Source organism: Melopsittacus undulatus, chromosome 7 (genome assembly GCF_012275295.1).
Source record: "Melopsittacus undulatus isolate bMelUnd1 chromosome 7, bMelUnd1.mat.Z, whole genome shotgun sequence".
Taxonomy (NCBI): domain Eukaryota; kingdom Metazoa; phylum Chordata; class Aves; order Psittaciformes; family Psittaculidae; genus Melopsittacus; species Melopsittacus undulatus.
The window spans coordinates 158349-179551 of record NC_047533.1 but is presented as its reverse complement, the minus strand read 5'-3'; the positions used below and the strand labels follow the sequence as shown (position 1 = coordinate 179551).

The following is a 21203-nucleotide window of genomic DNA, read 5'->3' as shown; positions in this document are numbered from 1 at the left end:
CGAGAAGTGCTGTGCCGTGGGGAAGCTCCGTGCTGTGGGGCAGTGCTGTGCTGTGGGGCAGTGTTGTGCCGTGGGGCAGTGTTGTGCCGTGGGGCAGTGCTGTGCCGTGGGGCAGTGCTGTGCCGTGGGGAAGCTCCGTGCTGTGGGGCAGTGCTGTGCTGTGGGGCAGTGTTGTGCCGTGGGGCAGTGTTGTGCCGTAGGGAGTGCTGTGCTGTGCTATGCTGTGTTGTGCTGTGGCTGGGGAGGTGTTGGACATCCGGAGCAGAACCTCGGCCCTTTGGCTTCAGCCTCGCCGGGCTAAGGCTGCACTTTGCCATCCTGCTTTGTCCTTGTCCCTGAAGACCCGACTGACGGAGGTGCGGCAGTGGGATGGAAGCTCTTCCCCCCCAGCCCACCCTCCCTGCAGCGTGTTGGGAACAGGCTGCACAGGGACCATTGTCCTGGTGCAGCCTCGGTGCTTGTGGTTACCGCGGGCTGACCGGGTATGGGGGGGCAGCCCCTGCTCTGGGACACAGGGATGGGCACCGGGAGCACTGTGGCTGTTGGTGACACTTGGGGAGCCCCGAGCCTGGGGCTGGGTGAGCACTGCAGGGGATGAGCCCCATCCTCATCCTCAGCCCCATCCTCATCACCCACCCCATCTTCATCTTCAGCCTCATCCTCATCCTCATTCTCACTCAGAATAGAATGTACAGTGGAGAGGATGTAACAAAAATAGTGTCCCCGTGGGATTTATTGAGTTCCCATCACACACCAGTCCCGGTCCCTCTCCCTGGTGCCACACCAGGTCACGCACCCAGTTTACAGACCTGGTTGGTTCCACAGGGGCTTCATTGCTCTGAACCAAGGGTTAGAAGTAGAAAAGCTGGTGCTACCAAACCCTGCAGGAGCAGGGGCAGGGCAGGCCTCAGGCTCACAGGAACCAGAAGCATTTCCGCCGGTGTTTCTTGGGGTCCATCTTCATGGGTGGCCTCAGCCCCAGTGATGGCTCCTGGCGCGGTGGCACCGTGGTGCCCACCACTGCCTCCGGGGAGCCGGGGGCCACGTCCCCGTCCATATGGCTCAGCACGCGCTGGAAGCGGCCCTCCTGCTGCCGGAAATCGTGCTCCACGCTGCAGGAATTGGGGGGGGGGGGGCAGTGTCAGTGTCTCCGCATGGACCCCTCCATGAGTCTGTGCCCCACTGCCACCTCCCTCCCTGCATCCCCCCCATGCTCAGCCCCATGCACGTTGCCAGGACACGTCCCTGGGAGCCCCACTGCACTCCCAGGGTTGCTGGGATGCATGGGGTTGGTGGTGCAGGACCCATCCTGCTGCAGCGCTGCTGGCAAGGGGTCTTGCACAGGAGCAGCCACTGGCAGGAGCTTGGGGAGCAGAGTGCCCTCTGGGGAGGTTTTGTCATGGAACCATGGAATAGTTACAGTTGGAAGGGACCTTACAGCTCATCCAGCTCCAACCCCTGCCACAGGCAGGGACCCCTTCCACTGGAGCAGCTGCTCCAAGCCCCTGTGTCCAACCTGGCCTTGAGCACTGCCAGGGATGGGGCAGCCACAGCTTCTCTGGGTATTTAGGGTAAACAGAGCTCTGGGGAGGAGATGGAACAGGGATGAGCACAGCTAAGCTCAAGGGAAAGGCAGAGGCAGCACCAGGCTCTGAGGATCAATGAAGAAGAAGGTGCAGGAGGGCAGCTGAGGGTGGCCCAGCCTGAAAGCCCCTGCACCAGGTCAGGAGCTGTTTATCTGGGATGTGGCATGTGCCCCCATGGCCCCGCTGTGTGCAGTCAGGGTCCATTAGCATCAACAGTCCCCCGAGCCGCACCAGGGAAGCTCGTGGTGTAAACAGGAGAACAAGAACTGAGGCAGCACAGGAGGGTGTGCAGGGGCTGTGCCCTCATCCATTCCCCGTTGGTGGAATGGCCATTTTCCAGTGGAGGAGAAGGCTCCCATGGCCTCACCTAGAGCTGGTGCTGGGAGGCAGAACCAAGGGCCCAGACGAAGGAACCAGGCTCAGTGCAAGCACAAGCAGGGCCCTGCTGTGAAGGAGCCGGCTGCAGCCGTGGGGTGCCCGCACCCACATCGCACCCAGCGAGCCCCGTGCTTGCTGCAGTGCCACGGGGACAGTTGCTCCCCACGTGCTCCAGCACCTTTTCCTTTGGAGCTCCCTGCAAAGGCCTTTGCCAGAGTCAGGACCTGGCTCAGGAGGGCTCTGCTTGCCCCGCGCACCCGGTTGTGTGTCCTAAGGCGCTGGAGGTGTTTCTGGCACAACAGAGGGAAAGCTGTGGCTGTGTTAGTGCCATGCACCCAGCGACGGCTTCGGTGTGAACAGGGGGAGACCCCGCAGCCCCTCGGGACCACACGGACAGGGGACGGGCACAGGCAGCTCCCCTCCCTCCGTACCTCTGATCCCAGCAGGGAATGGGCAGGGAGCCGGGGCGGGCTCGTACCTGTAGATGATGCAGGCGCAGTCCCGGCAGGTGCCGCAGTTGGCGATGTCTTGTCCTGTCCGGTACGAGTGTCGCCTGCGGCAGAGCAGAGGCGCTGTGAGCCCGGAGACCTTCCCTGCAGCGGCCAGGAGCCGGGGCTGGCACCCCTGATCCCAGCTCCTCTCCTCCCTGATCCCGGCTCCTCCCTGATCCCGGCTTCTCTCCTCCCTGATCCCAGCTCCTTCCTGATCCCAGCTCCTGCCGGATCCAAGCTCCTTCCTGATCCCGGCTCCTCTCCTCTCTGATCCCAGCTTCTCTCCTCCCTGATCCCGGCTCCTTCCTGATCCCAGCTCCTCTCCTTACTGATCCCAGCTCCTCTCCTTCCTGATCCCGGCTCCTCTCCTCCCTGATCCCAGTTCCTCTCCTCCTGTGATGCTGGTTAGTGCCAGGCCAGACGTGATGGTGCCTCAGCAGACATGAGCAGAGCAGAAGCCCCGAATCCTTCACACTGTGTCTGCCTCCTTTCATCCCCATCCCAGAGCTGTGCCTTGTGCCACGGCCCCCCCAGGTCACTGTGTGTGTCCCCACACATGGCACTAGGGCAGGAGCGGGGGCACTGGCAGCAGAGCAGTGCTCTGACAGATGGGCAGAGGCTCATCCGAGCCCACACCACACTCGGGGTTTATATCTTTTTGATGCTTTTGGACTGGAGAAGCATCCAGGGAAGGACACAGGACTCAGATGAAAGCAAAGCTCTCTCCTGTGATGCCCAACTGCTCTGGAGCCAGGCTGAGAGAGCTGGGCTGGGGCAGCCTGGACAAGAGAAGGCTCCTGAAGGGGAGACTTTAGAGCAGTTCCAGTGCCTAAAGGGGCTGCAGGAAAGCTGGAGAGGAGCTTGGGACAAGGGCCTGTAGGGACAGGCCAAGGGGAATGGCTTGAACCTGCCCAAGAGAGGGGAGACTGAGCTGAGCTCTGAGGCAGAAGCTGTTCCCTGTGAGGGTGCTGAGGCGCTGGCACAGGGTGTCCAGAGAAGCTGTGGCTGCCCCATCCCTGGCAGTGCTCAAGGCCAGGTTGGACACAGGGGCTTGGAGCAGCTGCTCCAGTGGAAGGGGTTGGAGCTGGAGGAGCTTTAAGCTCCCTTCAACTCAAACCATTCTGAGAGTCTGTGATTCTATGATAAGGGTGCTGTGAAATGCTTTTGGTCACCTTCGCAGGTTCCATCTCCCCTCCTGGGCAGAGCAGGCTGCAGATTTGGGGGGACAGCTGAGAAACACCCCCTGTCCCACATTGTAGTCACGTTTTCCTGTTTCAGTCTTCCTCCTGTTCCTTGACCTTGATCATGATTGTTCTCAGCCCTCAGGAACTAGGTCTTAATGCACCAAATTATGTGTTACATTGGGGATTTCCCTGTTAGCACATAAATTAGATCATGATACTTTATATATATACACATGGTGCATAAATATATGTGGGCGTGGGGTTATCCAACATACAGCCTGCACCTTGCCCAGGAGGAGAGTGAATCACGGGGTAAGGGTTTGGAGTGGGATGCTGCTGGCAGTAGGTGCCAGCAACCTGCCCTAGTGGAAGGTGTCCCTGCCCATGGCAGGGGCTGGAGCTGGACGACCTTTAAGGTCCCTTCCAACCTACACACTGCTCTTTGCTGCTGTCCCCATGAGGAGCAGGGGGCAGGAGCTGCTCAGACACTGGGCACTGGTTTTCCTCCCAAGGTGGCCAAATGCCAGGGCAGGGACTGGGGGTGTCCATCCCCTTGGACTAAACTGCAGCCTGTCCTGGCTGCACGACCTCCCCATGTCCAGTCCCGTCAGCTCTGCTCTGGGAGGTGGCATGAGGGTGGCTCTGACTGAGCTCCAGCTCCAGCCAGCCCAGGCTTAATCCAGTTCCATGAGCAGATCCTTGAGCTGCCCTGGTGGGGTCCAGCTGGCTCAGAACAGGGGAGATAAGCTCCAGAGGGCTTTACTGGCTGGGGCCAGGTCTGCATGGGGTGAGCGGCTCCTGACATCTCCTGGGGGGTTGGTGGCCCTTGTGGGATATGAGTTTGGAGGGTCTCAGCTCTGGGCCATCACAGGCTTATGTCTAACACCATGGAGCAGGTCCTGTGCAGGGCAGGGTGGGGGTGAGGGGGGGGCACCTCCTCAGGGCACAGACTCATCACCAGCCAATAAATCTGTGCCATAGGTAACTCAAGGATGGGTGAAAGCAGGCTGAGGAACAGAGAGGTTGTTCCTAGGGCATCTGCCATGGCCGGACTGAGCCTGCAGGCAGGATGTGACATCCTGGTTCCCATTCCCAGTGACTGATGGGCACATCAGCTGCTCCGGAGCTGGGCAGGGACTCAGCTTCCATTGTCCCCATGGCTGCATCCCTCGCCCTATCCCTGGCATGAGCAGAACAAGCCAGAGACATTGTACCAAGACCTGGTGCCACCTGCACGGGGATTTAACGCACGAGGGAGGTGGCAGCCCCCAGAGCTGTGGCAGTAACCCCCCGTCCCCATCCCGAGCCCTGCAGGGACATCAGCGCCCCAGGCCCCACTCCAGCCCCGCGGGCTCACCCGTCCCGCTGCGCCTCCTTCTTCTCCAGGTCCTGGATGACGTCCAGCAGCACACGGATGGTCTGTTGGCTGGTGTGCAGCACCCCTTCCAGGGACTGCAGCTGGGACCGCAGGTCCCCGTGCTCCCCGGGCCCCGCTCCCTGAGCTGCCCGCACCTCCTCGGCCCCCGCGGGGGGCCCCTTGGTCACCACCACGAGCTGCAGGAGGTCCTGGACGTGGCGCAGAGTCTCTGACTGCTGCGGGGTGAGGCAGCCCCGGGGCAGCTCCGGTGCCCGCCCGGGCGGCTGCGTCCCCAGCGGTGCCCCGTGTCCCTGCGGTGCTGTGGGGCCGTGCCCGGGCTCGCTGCGGGTGCCGCGGGGCTCCGGCCGGGCCAGGGCCGCGGCGGCAGAGCGGGGCCGGCCCTGCGCTGGTGACAGGGGGTCTGCAGAGGAGCAGCAGGGGCCCCCCCTGGGCGAGCCGCAGAGCTGGGGCTGGGGGGTCGGGGGAGTGCCCTGAGCTGGCTGGCGGAGGCCGGGGATGCCCGTGGAGGGCATGGTCGGCGGGTGGCACGGCTGGGGTTGGGAGTGCCCTTGGGGCAGGGGTTGCCCGAGGGGCTGGGGTTGCCCATGGGGCAGAGGCTGACGGTGCTCAAGGGGCTGGGGGTGTCCGATGGGCAGGGGCTGGGGGTGTCCGACGGGCAGGGGCTGGGGTTGCCCGTGGAGCAAGGGCTGAGGGTGCTGGATGGGCAGGTGCTGGGGGTGTCCGAGGGACTGGGGTTGCCCATGGGGCAGGGTCTGGGGGTGTCCGTGGGGCTGGGGTTGCCCATGGGGCAAGGTCTGGGGGTGTCCGTGGGGCTGGGATTGCCCATGGGGCAGGGGCTTGGTGTGTCCATAGGGCTGGGGTTGCCCAAGGGTCTGGAGGTGTCCCCGGGGCAAGCTCCACTCTGAGTCGCTCCGGCCAAGTGCCCGCGGCTCGGTGGGTCGGGGCTGGCCGCAGGGCACGGATGCAGGGCGCGGGGTGGTCCCACGGCTCCCCCCGGGGCTCCTGCGGGGCCGGACACAGGCAGTGGGCAGCGGGCAGGCCTCAGGGGCACAGCGGGCAGCGGAACACCCGGCTGTGCTCGGGGCAGGGGCACCAGAATAGGGAAGGCTGCGGGGCTCCTGAGGGGTGGGCAAGGACCCCCCTGGGCACCGGGCGCCAGCCGGCAGCACCGCTGCCCCGGCCACGTCGCAGATGCTCTGGCTCCGCGTCTGAGAGGCCGCCAAGGGCTTGTGGAGGCCGGGGGAGGTCTGGATGGCCGTGCTCATGCACGCCCTGCGCGGCATGGGCAGCGTCAGCGAGCCCGGCTGGGCATGGGCCCGGCTCGGCGAGGCACGGAGAGGGGCGGCCGCCGGCTCAGGGGCGTCCCTGGGGGGCGGCGAGGCACGAGGGGTGTTGGGGCTGGGTGCTGCCTTGGGCTCCACGCCGCTCTCCACCAGGTCCTTGAAGCGAACCTGCTGCGTGCGGTTGCGGCGGCGCTTGAGGCGGATCTCGATGTCGGGCGAGTCGCGGTTGAGCAGCACCGAGCGCACGGTCATGGCTTTGTCCTGGCTGCCCTCGCCCGCGGGCGCCGGGCTGGGCACGGGCTCCCGGCTGACCATGGCTCTGGGCCCCCGGCTCTGGCGGCTGCAGCCGGGGCCGGGGGCAGCCTCATCCCGAGCTCCGGGGGGATGCTGTGCGGGAGGCGGGCATCGTGTCCCCCGCCGGGCCCTACGGCCCCCGGCCCCCGGCCCCGGCCCCACCGGCCCCGGCCGAGCCCCCCCGCTGCCGGCACCCCATGCTCCCGCTCAGTGCCGAGCTGCCCGCGCCGTCGGGTGCTGAACGTCCCTGCCCATGGCTCCGGACCTGCGGGGACACAGAGAGGTGCGTGAGCCCCCGTCCCAGCGTCACAGCCCCCCGAGCATCCCCAGCTGCAGCGCGCTGCCCGCGGAGCTCTGGCCCTGCCCGCTCCCTGCCAGCCCCGTCACCAAACGCGAAGAGACAAGCTTTGATCTCCAGCGCTGCCTCTTCAGCACAAAGAGAAGGAAAAAAGAGAAACCCCTTTAGCATAAACACGTTCCAAGTTCACAGCTCAAATCAAGCAGAAGCGGCTGTTAAAAATAGCTCTGGCTCCGTGGGGCTGGTGCCTCGTGTGCTGGCAGCAGGAGGGCAGCGTGGGGCAGGCACGGGGGCAACGTGTGGGACAGATGGACAAAGGACACCCTCCGGGTACCGGGCACCAGAGTGTGGGGCACCCAACGTGTGTGGGACACGGCTGGGGTGGACACAGCACCATTAGGGGCAGGACCACACTGGGCACAGGGGACCCGTCATGCATGGGACATGGTTGGAATGGGCACTGGGGACCCGCCGTGCATGGGGACATGTCCCTGGCCATAACCCCACCAGCACCAAGCCCCTATTCCTGCCTTGCTCTGCCCCTGCCCACCCTGTCCCCAGCTGCTGCACCGGCTCCTCACACTGCCTGGGGACAGGACACCATGGGGCTCACAGCAGAAGCCGTGCCTGGGATGTCCTGGGTGCGGAGGAGGCTAAGGAATGGCTCATTTCGGGAAGCATCACCAGGAGTGGTGCCAGTCCCAGTGGATGGTGGTGCTGCATCTCTTGGCCATTCAGTCTCCCGGCATTCCAGAAATGCCAGAAATACAAATGAAGAGTGGAGCACTTCGGCTCCCTATGGCACAGATTTACCCCCTTGTACCACACCATGTCCCACATCCTGCATCCTGCAACCCCTGTCCCGGCTCACTGCTGAGCACACAATGAGGGAGCCTTGCTGGCTCTGCAGGCGCTTTCTGATGGACACATGGGACCAACCCCCCCCACCCCAGCAGCTCCCCTCGCCTCTTGCCTTGCTCCTGCTGTTCCAGAGTGTGCAGTGACCTGGACTCACCCTGGTACCAACCCAGCTTCCTCCGTGCCAAGCAGCCCCGGCTCCCGCAGCCCCAGCCCTGCACTAGTCGGGATGCTGCTCCATGCGCCACGCTCCCTCCCGAGCCTGGAGCCGTGCCCAGACACCGGGAGTGCTTGTGAGGCCGGACGCGCCGGAGACACGGGAGGGACGGGGCAGCTCGTTAGTATGGGCAGCAACGGGTGCAGGATGGAGCTGGCGCGGGGATGGAGCCAGTGCTGCCCGCCCTGTGCCTCACAAGCCTGGGGGAGCCGTGTCCTGCCCGTGGTGCCATGGACGGGGCTGTACCAGCACCGGTGCTGTGCGGGGCTGTGGGATGAGCTGCTCCCAGGGCCCTACCACAGCCGCGGGGTCACCTCACCGGGCTCATGCCCGTGCCCTCAGCTCAGTGCTCCCACCCTGGTCTCACTCACATCAGCATTCCCAGCTGCAGTGGGCAATGCACCGAGTGGCAGAGGGTCCAGATGGCACGTTTCCGAGCTGGATGAGCCTCCTGAGCATGGATCGGGACCCGCACAACCAGGCTGAGCGCTCCCAGAGGGCTGCCAGTGTGTGGCCAGCCTGCTCCAGAGCCTTCCCAAGAGCAACAGGCACAGGGCAGAGGGAGTCAGGAACCTGCTCCAGAGCCTTCCCAACAACAGCAACAGGCACAGGGCAGAGGGAGTCAGGAACCTGCTCCAGAGCCTTCCCAACAACAGCAACAGGCACTGGATAGAGGTTGTCAGGAACCTGCTCCAAAAACTGAGCATGGGCACTCGCAGCAGAGTCCGGGCACAGCCCCAGAGCCTGCAGCAGGGACCTCAGTGACAGCAGAGCACATGAGGCTGTGCCATTGCCCACACAGCAAACAGGACGCTGCCAGTCACCCCCTGCCTCCCAAACCGCACCACCAGGGAGAGCAGGGATGAGCCACAAGGACAAAGAGAGTCTAAGTTATCTGTGCACTTAACTCCTTCTGGGAACAGCTCCAAGGATGCCAAACACCAAGAGCCAGGACCTTGGCTTTATGGTACACTGGGATTTGGTGCCGCATCCAGGCACTATTTGCCATGTGCTGGCACCTTCGAGTGCTGATAAGCCTGGTCATAGCACAGCATCAGGACTCATCCCAGCCACCAGCTCCAGTACCTCATGGGCCACCCCGTCTGTAACTGGGTCTGAGGAAAGAGCTCTGCCAATGAACCTGCTTGGAAGCACAGCTCCAGGGACATTCAGATGCACAGAGGCACGGGAAGCTCAGGGAACCAGCCCCCAGTCACACCAGCACATTCCAGTTGCCATCTTCAAGAACATTTACTGGGAATGGCACTCTGCACCCCCGGGAAAACTCAGTACTGAGAACATGTGGGGAACCCGCAGCTGGGAGAAGGGCAAGGGAGGAAAAGGGCGAACACAGAGGAGGAGAAGGGAGCAGCGCTGGGCTGTGGGAGGACAGCCAGAGGAGACCCTTCCTCACTGAGTGTGGCTGGGGCAGCCTGGGGGGGATTTGTTCCCTCTGTGCCACAGCGGATCCTGCACCTCAGCGGGTTTTTAAGGTCTGAGTGGTTCTCTCCTGTCAGTTCCTATGGGAATGATGAGCACATGAACACGGTGTGACAGCAGGTCACATCAGATGATGTCGACATAAAACCAGGCGACACCACTGCCATGCAGGAGGTGACACGAGCATTCAGTGTTGGGCTTCCAAGCTGAGATGGGTGCTCAGTGCACTTGGGAACAATGTGTCCTCCACTGAGTGAGCCCTGGAGCCATCAGGAGCAACTTCCCATGGTTCCCATGACTCAGCCATGGCCACCACCAAACTCCAGTCCTCAGACAGCCCTCGCTGCCTGCAAACCCAAACTCCTCAGAACAATGGGGATTTTTGAGCTGTTCTGAACCACACATCAGCCTCCCCCAGCCCGGAGCCTTCAGATCCATGAGCCTCCTGCACCACTTCAGGTGCTGGGATCCCAAACCTGGTCCTGCATCACCAGCCCCGACTCTGCCGGTGCACTGGCAGCTCCTACCCACAGCTTCCCCTTGGGAAGCCAGCGGCCAATGCTGGCTGAGGGTGATTTTTGAGGCGCAGGCACCAGATCTGCTGCGGTTTTGTGCTCAGACTCATCTCGAGAGGGCTGCAGGGTTGGCCTCAGAGGAAGAGCCCTGCTCCTCCTCCTCCTCCTCCTCCTCCTCTGGAGCAGCAAGGCCCAGCTCAGCTCTTCCTCCTGACTCGATGGATGTTGGTGTCCTGTGTCACAGACCAGACAGGGCTGCAGGGCAGGTCCCAGGCAAGATCCAAGGGCAAGGCCATAGGCACCCATGGAGGGTCCGGCCGCCCCCCACACCATGAACAACCCACCCGTCCCTGGCCAGCTTTGCTCCCTTCCCCACCCATCCTCCTCCTCCTGGCAGTGGCAGAGGGAGAACCAGGGCAGACAGATAAATCTTCTCCTCAGGATGCAGGAAGCCGAGAGATTAGATTTATGAGAGGAAGCCAGATTCTCCTGGAGCTGAGAGGAGCAGATTGCCCATCACCACTGCGGTGCCGCGGCTTTCCTGGGATGATACCTTTGCTCTTCCTCCTCTCTGGCAAGGAGAGAGCTGCCGGTGCCAGGGGCAGCACTGATGGGCAAGGCATTTGCTCTCAGCAGAGGCCAGGCAGGAGCCAGGGTCACCACCCCGCACTCAGCAGCAGAGCTTAAACCCACCTTGGCTCCGGAGCACTCAGTGCGATTGAACTCGGGTTGGAGCAGCTGCAGGACTCAAGGACTCAGAGCCTCTCCTCGGGCAGCTCACAAGCCCCAAATCCGGCTCCTCGCTGAGGAAGCTGCTCCATGAAGCCAGCTCGTGCCCTGCCCTCATGGTTCTCTTGGAGGCTCTTCCAGAGCCTGGCTGCTCACAGTGTCACAGACCCCGTGTCCTGCAGGCACTGAGTCACGGCCCTTTATATCCGACTGTGCTCATGGCAGTAACAGCGCCTGCGCTTGAGCAGCTCAGCCCCTGTGCTGAGCACATCCCTTCTCTGGCTGCCCTGGCAGCGCTCACCCCATCCAGCTCCGTCATGGCCCCAGTGCCAGCTCCTGGTGTCCCCCGGTCCTCGCTCCACTCGAGCTCCTCCCTTGCAGCAGTGCCCAAGGCGAGGGAGGTGTTGGCTCTGCTCAGAGAGCCTGGGGCTCCCTGGAAAGCGCTGGGCAGAGGGCGGCAGGTGCAGGGCCCAGCACCCAGCACCATCACCCAGGGTCATGGACATGCGGGTCCCGCTGGCATGAGCTGGGACTTGCTTGCTCCTCTATTTAGGTCACAGGCTGAAGGGCTCTGTGAGGAAATCAGTCACTCGCTGCCATGGGCCCAGGAGGAGGCTCTGGGAGCTGGGACCCCCATCACCCACCCCGGCAGCAGCAGCACCCTGCGGGCACCTCTCCAGGGCTGCTGCATCCTGGGTAATGCTCAGCGGAGGGATCCATCCGTTAGGGAAGAACAGCATCCTCCTCCGGGCACACAGAGGTCATCGGCTCTGCTCCCTTTCAACTGCAGCGATGCTGGTGCTATCAGATGGAGACTTCACATGGTCGGTCAGGAGACACAGTGAAGTGCACAAAGCTTCCAGAAGCCAAATGATTCCTCTGTCTTCCATGGATCCTAACACAGCTCTGACGACAGCAGTGTCTGCTCTCACTGCTACCCACTTGCATTCCTGCCTCTCCCTGCCAGGCACAGGAGCACCAGCACCACCACTCTAAGTGGGACATGATGAGCTGGGGTGACCTACCCCTGGGAACACGGGCAGGCTGTGGCAGGGAGCCCTGGGAGCCAGTACCCCAGAGGAGGCTGTTGCCTTTGAGCCCCAGGGCTCCACCTCGGTGAGTGCCCCTTGCAGTCTGCAGCAGCTGCTGTGGTCCAGCATCCACAGAAGAGACCACAGCAGGAGGATGGAAACACCCTTATGGGCTGTGTCCTCCCACAGAATGTGGTGTGGGCTCTGGTAATATTCCTCATTGTCCTGGAGACACCTGGTGCTGTGGGATGAGGGAAAACGCTTGACCCAGAGACCCAGCCTGGAGGGCAGCCGGTGCCCAGCACCGGAGCACATGGGCTCTGCCATCACCTCCAGCACGGGCCGTTCCTGCAGCGACTGCAGGATGAGGGAAGTAGGACACAGCCCAAACACTTCTGGCCACAGGAGACACAGCTCGTGGAATCATAGAGTAGAATCACAGAGTGGTTTGTGTTGAAGGAACCTTAAAGCTCCTCCAGTTCCAACCCCCTGCCATGGGCAGGGGCACTTTGCACTAGAGCAGCTTGCTCCGAGCCCTGTCCAGCCTGGCCATCACAAGAGCAGCTCCATGCTCTCCTGGGGAGGCACATCCTGTCTCTCAGGGAGTGGTGCTCAGGCCTCCATCTGAGCGAGAGGAGCAGCCACCGGGATAGGAACATGACAGAGTGGGACTCCGTGTGCTCCTGCGCGTGCCAGGAATCCCATCGGGAGCCACAAGCTGCCCACAAAGCACATCTATGGAACAAGCTGGAACAGCTTTGCCACCAGGCAGCTCCCAGAGGCAGCTGCACCACCACAGTCAACCCTGTGTGCACCAGTCCTGACTGCAGGGGTTCAGCCCTGGGTGCAGGCAGGGACACCCTGTCCCCCCAGCAGCCTGGTCCCCACCATGGGGCAGCCCCTGTCCCCCTGCAGGCCTTGTCCTGCCTCGGGGAGCCCAGCCGCGGTGCTGGCCCCGGTGCAGGAGCCGCTGCAGCTGCAGCCTCCCGGCACAGAGCAGGAGAACGTCCTCTCGGAATACAAATTCCTGCCTTTAAGTGGATGTTCAATGCAGGCGCCCCCCCTTTGTCTCCGTGTGCTTCAGACAACGCCGCTACCAGGGGAATTCAGGAATTAGCGAGTGCTTTTCCTCACCCCGTGCCTCGATTTCCCCACCCAAGCAGCCGGGAGGACACACACCATCTCCATAGAGATGCAGGACAGACCCTGTCCAAGAGCACTGCTTTGCATGGCAGTAGCATCCTTACTACAGACGGGAACAGACCCAGTAATTATTTGTGGCCTCTGGATGCTACCATACTATTAAATAATTACAATAATCATCATTCATAGAGAAGATAACCTCAGTCTAAAGGAGCTTCTGTGGTTAAATCCACTCTGAGTGCACAGCAGGGACCGAACGCATTCCATGGAGAGGAAACACAGGGAATGGATGACGGGTGCCAGCCTGAGCCAGGCTCTGCCCGGGAGTCACCTCCTCGGCCCCTCTCCTCAGGCAGCATCAGCAGGGAAGCACACGGCCGGTGGGTCCCCAGCATCCCATGTCCCTGGGAGGTGCTGGGTATGGAGACCACCGGGAGCTGCAAGCTGTGAGGAACACCCAAGGCACCCAAGGCCAGCAGCTGGGCTGAGACCTGTCCCCATGCAGGCACACGCTGCAAAGCTGGGTCCCTGCAAAGCCAGGTCCCGGTGGTTACTCATACGTGTCCATCTCATGCTCCAAACAGATGAGCTCCATGAAGACCTTCTCCAGGCTCCTCTACAAGACACCACAGCTCTAACTGGGTTTTGTGTGCTCTCCCATGGGGACAAGAGGGATTGGAGCAGCCCTGAGAGCTTCGCCTTCCTATCTAGTGGGCAGCAAACAAAGCTGTGCCTGGCTCCACTGCCAAAGCCCCACCGGCAGCTACCGAGGCCTTGACCACAGAACACGGTGCTGGGAGCTGCTGGGAGCAACGTGGGCTGAATCCCTCCAGCCTGAGCAGCCGTTGTCAACGCGGCGTGTGGTACCCAAAGTGACATCCCTGGGATCGTGCGTGTGCGTGTGTCCCCATACACAGCCCTGGCTGATGGACGTGTCTCCTAACAAGGGGGAGCCGAGCAGCAGCAGAGCGAGATCCCACACTCCCGCTCGGAGCTGCCACAGCCGAGCAGCAGCGCAGGGACCTGACCCCGGCTGTCCTCACCCCTCTGACACGCGGATCTCAGCGCAGATTTACCCCCCTCGGCTGCACCCCACGCCGCTGCCACCAGCACACTGCAGCCCCCGGACCCCAACCGTGGTGTCCCGCGGCTCGCGGGGTGCCCGGCACGGGGTGTCCGGTACCACCGGCGCCCCGCACTGCCCCGGGCAGCTCCTGTTCGGGCCGAGGACGGGGGACCCCGGGAGTGCTGCGACCCCGGTTGCATGGAGCTGCCGAGGCCGCTCGGGGCCGGGCACCGTGCACCGGAGAGAGGGGGGAAAGGGGCACAGCGGATCCATCCCCCTCGCTCCCCGCCCGGTTCCCATCTCCGGCCGCACCGGGCACCGCGCACCCCGGGGCGCTGCCCGCCCCGCCGCTGGGTGCCGGTGTCGGGGCCCCCTGAACTGATCCGCGGTTCCCGGCTCCGGGATCCCCCCGCCCGCTTCCCGCACCGCGTGGGGTCTCGGCCCCGGTGCCGCCGCGGCGCTCGGGGCGCACGGAGCGGGGCCGCAGGGCCGATGCCGCCGATGCCCGCAGAGCGCAGCCCGGCCCATCCCGGCCCGCTCCGCTCCGCTCCCCCGTTCCCCGCCGCAGGGCCCCGCGCCCCAGCCCGCCCCGTACCTGCTGCTCGGCGGCGGCGGCGCTGCTCGGGCAGCGGCGGGTGCCGGGCACGGCGGGGCGGAGCCGCGAGGGATCGCCGGTACCGGGGCGGAGCCACCGGGGGAGGAGCGAGGCGGGGCCGGGGGCGGGGCCGGCGGGGGCCGGGATGCCCGGGAGGGGCCGGGAGTGCGGTACCGGTATCCTTGTACGTGCACCGGGCAGCGGGGGCTGCACATCTGCCCCCGAGGGCAAAGAAGGGACCGGGACCCGGAGGTGCGAGCGCCGTGGCCGGTGCGGTGCTCGGGGCAGGGCACACGGTGGGGCAGAGCCCCGGTTCCCTCGCCATGCCCGGTGCAGGCAGCGGCCCGTGGGCCGTGGGACCCCACGGCGGCGGGTCCGGAGCTGGGGAGCCCCGGCTGGGAGAGGAGCCTCCCCTGCAGGACCACAGACCCTCTTCCCCAGCTGGGAGCCGGTCCTGCTGGTGCTCCTACCGGTGTTCCGGGGCTGCACCTCTGACTGTACACGAGAAATGGACCCCAGACCCTCGGTGAGGGCTCAGGCTGCCTCTGCTGTGGCTGCATAGCGGGGCTCTGTCAGAGGGAAACAGCCCCAGCTCCCACCATGAGGTCCTGCCGGGACCGGGGCTCGGTGGCATCACACACATGGATGCTCAGGGACCATGGGTGGGTTTGTGGCAGCACTTTGCAGGTGGTTAGCTTGCAGTGAGGACATTCCCCGCTCCCAGGCGAGTCCTGGAGCAGGCCAGGACTGAGGAGGAGGGAGAGATTCACCCCCAGCTTCGAGGACAAGTTGTACTTGCTGGTGCTCGGGTGCCTCTGCAGGATCCCTGTTGTGCCTGCACGGGTGCCCTGTGTGGAGGTGCTGCTGAGAGCACTCAGCAGGGAGCCGCAGGTCTGTGCCTGTGCCTCCACCCTCGTGCTCAAGGACTGGGACCTGTTGGGCTTTTATCTACTTGCTTCTCACAAGAGAGCTCCCCGCATATGTCCAGGGCTGGGGTTCGGTGCTCCCTGCTCACCCCTGCCCTTCCCTGGGAGCAACCCAGCCCCACTGCCCCTGGGGTACCAGCACCCTGGCCCTGGCAGGGCAGTGCTGCTGGCAGCGGCAGCTTTGCCGTGCTCTGATCCTGCTGCGGAGCTGGATCTTGGCTGCTGCGTGCCCGGGGATGCTCCGATTCCCACAGTGCCACTTGAGGGCTCAAAGCTGCTTCGCACGCACACACACACACATACACATACACACACACACATGCACACACATACACACACACACACACATACACATACACACACACACATGCACACACATACACACACACACATACACACACACACATACACATACACACACACACATGCACACACATACACACACACATACACACACACACATACACACAATGGTGACTTGGGGCACTGACCTCGTTGGCTTTCGGGCTTCAGCCGCTGCTTGGTGCCCTGGGGAGTTCCCTGTAGCTTTGTCCCAGGAGCAAACCTATCACAGAGGCATACACGTTAGAGGCATCGTGAAGAAAACATTGCTGCAATGAGCTAACGAGAGAGGAGCAGCAGTGTGAGCAGCACCTGCGCCTCTGGTTCATGAGGGCAGCTGAGCACAGTGTGGGGGTCGGGCACGGGCCCTCATCCTGCATTCAGGAGTCCTGCTCAGCTGGTGCTGCTGCTCCTCTCGACAGAACCGTGAGCACCCAGGACAGGTGTGGAGTTAATGGCTCAATGTGGGACCCTTTGCCAGAGGCACTCCAGACTCATCAGCCTCCCTAATGGAGCTACTTGCCTTTCAAAAGGCCCTTAAGACACAGAGCCTTAAATTGCTTAAGCGTTAGAGACATCCACACCCAAGGTGCAGTCAGGGACCCTGTCCGCACCAGCAGCATGGCACTGTCCCACCCCTGGAGCACGCTGCCAGGGGCTGGCAGAGGAAGGGGCTGCAGGAGATGTGGCTCAGCGCAGTAGGAGAGATGTGGAGACCCAGGGAGGAGGGGACCATGAGGGTCCCCAGGGCAGCCAGGGGTCTGGGGTACAGACAGGCTTGAGCAATATGGGCAGGCATTTGGAACCCCCCAGTGCACTCCACAGTGCCAACTATGGGATCCCATCCCCAGCGCTCTTCATATTGCCAACTATAGGATCCCGTCCCCAGTGCACCCCACAGTAGCAGCCAGGGAACCCCATCCCCATCACACCCGATGGGACCCCAGCAGTGTCTGACCAGCTCCTGTCCCACAGAGTCACTATGTGGCCTGCATGGCTGCCATCCTGAGCCAGATGGACATGGAACATTACAGATCTTACATCAAAGCATTTCCCTCCCGGGCTGAACTAATGGTGAGTGCTGCCCCATGCAGCGACTTGGGCCCTCCATCACCAGCACCCCCCTGCCTCTCCACCCTGTGTCTTGGCTGGGGTGTCCCACTGGTCCCAGTGCCTGTACCTGGGCACCCAGCACTGGTGTCACCCACCCCTGGGCACTCATCCCTGCTCCATGGAGGTGAGGCTGGTGGGTGGTGAGGCTGCTCCCAGCCCCAGCATCCAGCACAGCATCACCTGGGGTGGGTACCATGGTCGAGCCCAGGTCCTGACATCTCCTTCCCACCAGGATTTCCTCATGGAGACCTTCATCCTCTTCAAGGACCTGATTGGCAAGACAGTGTACCCGTCCGACTGGATGGTGATGAACATGGTGCAGAACCGGTGCGGACCCCTGGGCTGCCAGTGACCCACGGGGGATGTTGGACCAGGGGTGCCTGTGGGGCACAGGGCACCCAGACACCAGAGCACAGAGCCTAAGGCTCGCTCAGCCCCCTCCAAACACCTTCAGCACCCTGGGTCCAGTTCAGGGCAGCTCCAGATGCCTCCTGCTCTGCCCTGGGACAATCCAGCCCCACTGCAGCCCCATCGGTGGGCTTGGGGGCTCCCAGGGAGTGGGAAGCTGTTGCTGGACAGCTCATGGCATCAGTGAGGATGCCACTGGGCAGGACTGGTGCAGCGGCAGCACTGGGCCCTGCCTGCAGCACTGGGACAGCTGTGCCATCACCCACAGGGAGTTCCTGCGCTCCATCAACCAGTTTGCCTCCACCTTGACAGAGATGTTCCTGAGCGACGACAGCTTCGAGCTACAGGTGAGGGAGCTGCTCCAGCCCAGGGCGAGGGGACCCTGCCTGTTCCCAGCTCTGCCCCTTGTGCCATCTCTGCTCTGTCCCACTGCAGCTTTGGAACAACTACTTCTACTTGGCTGTGGCTTTCCTGACCCAGGACTCGCTGCAGCTTGAGAACTTCTCCCAGGCCAAGCGCAGCAGCATCCTGGCCAAGTGAGTTGCCCTCAGCTCCTCCGGCTGCCCCTGCCCTGTGGCAGCACCGTGGGGCCGGGCTCTGCAGCTCCTCTTCAGGCGGCTGCCACGCTGTGGGGCTGGGGTTTGGGGTGAGCCGGTTGGGCTGTGGTTGGATCACATCCTGCTCTGGGTGCTGCACCAGGCTGCAGCGCTGTGCTGACCAAAGCTGTTCTGGCAGGTACGGGGACATGAGAGCCACCATTGGAGCATCCATTCGGGACATGTGGTACAACCTTGGTGAGCGCGGCATGGCCGTGGGGGCTTGGGGAGGGCCTGCAGGCTGGTGGTCACCAGCATTGCCCCTGGAATGGTGCTGGAGAGTGGGATGCTCTCAGCGGGAGGCACTGGGGCTGCAGGCATGAGCAGGGTGTGCGAGCAGCAGGGATGAGGCTTGGCAGGCGTGGGCCTGGAGGATGCTCTGGGATGGGCAGGGTGGGATGTGTGAGCTGTGGGATGCTCTGGGATGGGCAGGGTGGGATGTGTGAGCCAGGAGATGCTCTGGGATGGGCAGGGTGGGATGTGTGAGCTGTGGGATGCTCTGGGATGGGCAGGGTGGGATGTGTGAGCTGTGGGATGTGCCACTGCAGCCATGCAAAGGTGTGGTGTGAGCCCACAGCACTGTGACCAGCAGTGAGCCCTCACTCCCTGCAGGCAGCCTCCCCTCTCTGGGCTGATGTCTGCCTGCAGCATGGCCTTCCCATTCCCATTGCCCTTCCCAGGCCGCCACAAGATTGAGTTCATCCCAGACATGGTGGGCCCCATCCTGGAGATGACGCTGGTGCCGGAGCCGGAGCTGCGCAAGGCCACGATCCCCATCTTCTTTGACATGATGCTCTGCGAGTACCAGCTCACCCACAGCTTTGCCCGGGTGGGTGCCTGGTGCTGGACCCTTCTCCTCACAGGGCAGTGGAACAGGAACCCCTCAGTGTGCAGGGTCCTTGGGGAAGGGGCTGCAGCGGCTGAGCCCAGGGCTGTTGGGAGCCTCCTGCCCCAGTGCTGCAGCCCCACGGCCCCAGCCCTGCCCATCCCAGCTCCCGGCGCTGCTCACGTACATCTCTGCAGTTCGAGGATGAGATCCTGCGGCAGTTGGACTCTGAGGTGGAGGGCGGCCGCGGGGACGAGCAGTACAAGCAGCTCTTTGAGAGCATGTGAGTGTGCGGGGACATCCCCACAGCCCCCCCTGAACCTCCGCTGCCCTCCTGCCCCACACTGCCCCACCAGCCTGCTCCTCACTGTGCTCTGAGCTGGGGCAGGACCTGAGCGGAGGAAACCTCCTGCCCCGGCAGCATCATGTGCCCCTTGCACACCACTGCTGCCCCAGCAATGTCCCTGCCCCAGCAACGCCTCTGCCCCAGCAATGTCTGCCCCAGCAATGTCTCTGCCCCAGCAACGTCCCTGCCCCAGCAATGCCCCTGCCCTGCCCAGGCCTCGCTCCTGCCCAGCGATGCCCATCCCAGGCCCCTGGATGGAGCCCTCAGCTCTCTCCCCCATGAGCACAGTTTGTCTCTGTTCCTGCTGCCCCTCCTGCCCCCCCCCCCCCCCCCCCCCCCCCCCCCCAGCACAAGGAGCGGGGCTGAGGCTGAGCACAGTGACCTCCTGCCCTCCGCAGCCTCCTGAGCTGCTGCCGGGGACACCCCGAGCTGGCCGAGCCCGGGCAGAGCTTCGTGGCGCTGGTGACAGGGCTCCTGGAGCGGCTCCTGGACTACCGGGCAGTGCGGAACGACGAGAACAAAACCTACAGCATGAGCTGCACCGTTAACCTGCTGGTGGGCACCTGCCCCTGCCTCCCCCCGGGGCTCAGCCCCATGGCCCCCGGCCCCTGGCACAGCAGGGGTGGGATGTGCCCGGTGCCAACCCCGGTGCCTCCGGGAGGTACCTGCTGGGAGGCGCCTTGGGGGTCTGAGCCGATGGGGTTGGTCCCAGCGGCACCGTGACCCAGCACAGCACCGGTTGGGGGGGGGGGGGGTGTCGGTGGCACCGACCCCTCCCGGGGCCGCTCCAACGGCTCCGTCTGCTCTTCCAGAACTTCTACAAGGAGATCGGGCGCCAGGCCATGTACCTGAGGTGAGCGCAGCCCCAGGAACGGGTGGGGACGGGGCCGGTGCCGCGGGGCGGGTGCAGGGCTCTGGGGCCGGAGCCGCGGGGCCGGTGCAGGGCTCTGGGGCCGGAGCCCACCCGTGGCCCCGCTCGCAGGTACCTGTACAAGCTCAGGGACCTGCACGTCAGCTCCGAGAACTACACGGAAGGTGCCTACACGCTGCTGCTGCACGCGCGGCTGCTCCAGGTGGGCACCGGGGCCGCGGGGCCGCGAGGCCGCCGGGGCTCTCCCCGGTGACGGCTCCGCTGCCCCGGCAGTGGTCGGACGAGGCGAGCGCGGCGCCGGTACCGGGCGCGCACGGGCCCGAGCCGCGCACCCAGCGCCAGCTCAAGGAGGCGCTTTACAACCAGAGCATTCGCTACTTCGACCAGGGCAAGGTGAGCGCGGCCGCGGCGCGGCTGCCTCCGGCTGCTGCCCTCCCCATCCCAGCCTCCAGCCCCATCCCAGCCCAACCGCCCTCTGCCCTGGCTGGGGTGGGGCTGGAGCTGCCCTGGGTGGTTCACCCACAGCCACCCAACTGCTGAGGCTCTGCTTCCCCATGCGCATCCATCCCATCCCATCCTGTCCCTTTCCACCCCATCCCACCCCTTCCCACCCCGTACCATCTCAGCCCATCCTAAGCCACTCCATTCTCTTTCATCCTGTCTCATCCCATCATGTCTCATTCTGTCCCATCCAACCCCATGTCACTCCATCCCATACTGCCCCATCCCATCCCAGTCTCAGCCCCCAGTCCTCATACTGCCTGGGGCCAGCAGCTGGGACACCCCAGGAGAGGAATTGCTCATGCTGAGGGGCTCAGGGGCTGGAGATGGTGGGGAGCCAAGTCCTGCTGCAGCCACCTGCACCCAGCTGGACCACCAGCTCCCCCATCCTCGCTGCAGACGGGGCCGGTCTCCTCTGGAAGCCCCAGTGCCTCGCTGCCCCAGCTCTCCCTCAGCTCCATGTCCTGCAGATGTGGGAAGAGGCCATCCACATCTGCAAGGAGCTGGCAGAGCAGTACGAGAGCGAGGTCTTTGACTACGAGCTTCTGAGTGACATCCTGGTGAGTGACAGCTGCTGAGAGCAGGGGAGCAGGGGGCTGCAGTGCTCCTGCCCATGGCCGGTCCCATCCCATCCCATTCCCACCCCTCTCCTGCAGCAGCGGGAAGCCGGCTTCTATGAGAAGATCCTGAAGGTGCTGCGGCCCAGCCCGGATTACTTTGCTGTGGGCTACTATGGGCAGGGCTTTCCCCCGTTCCTGCGGGTGAGTGTCCTGGTGCTGTGGCCACAG

The 21203-nt window shown here is 63.8% G+C and overlaps 1 protein-coding gene across 1 annotated transcript in view; it reads left to right on the top strand.

The window, feature by feature from the left end:
• The window catches only part of LOC101878719 (dedicator of cytokinesis protein 2-like), a 45742-nt gene that overhangs the window by 19917 nt on the left and 4622 nt on the right, over positions 1-21203 (top strand). The window contains exons 29-41 of the mRNA XM_034064654.1: positions 16730-16828; positions 17100-17194; positions 17544-17622; positions 17711-17811; positions 18011-18069; positions 18552-18700; positions 18895-18980; positions 19442-19598; positions 19856-19896; positions 20026-20116; positions 20188-20307; positions 20886-20975; positions 21072-21176. Coding sequence (XP_033920545.1) covers positions 16730-16828; positions 17100-17194; positions 17544-17622; positions 17711-17811; positions 18011-18069; positions 18552-18700; positions 18895-18980; positions 19442-19598; positions 19856-19896; positions 20026-20116; positions 20188-20307; positions 20886-20975; positions 21072-21176 — 1272 coding nt within the window. The remainder of the gene's footprint in view (positions 1-16729; positions 16829-17099; positions 17195-17543; positions 17623-17710; positions 17812-18010; positions 18070-18551; positions 18701-18894; positions 18981-19441; positions 19599-19855; positions 19897-20025; positions 20117-20187; positions 20308-20885; positions 20976-21071; positions 21177-21203) is intronic.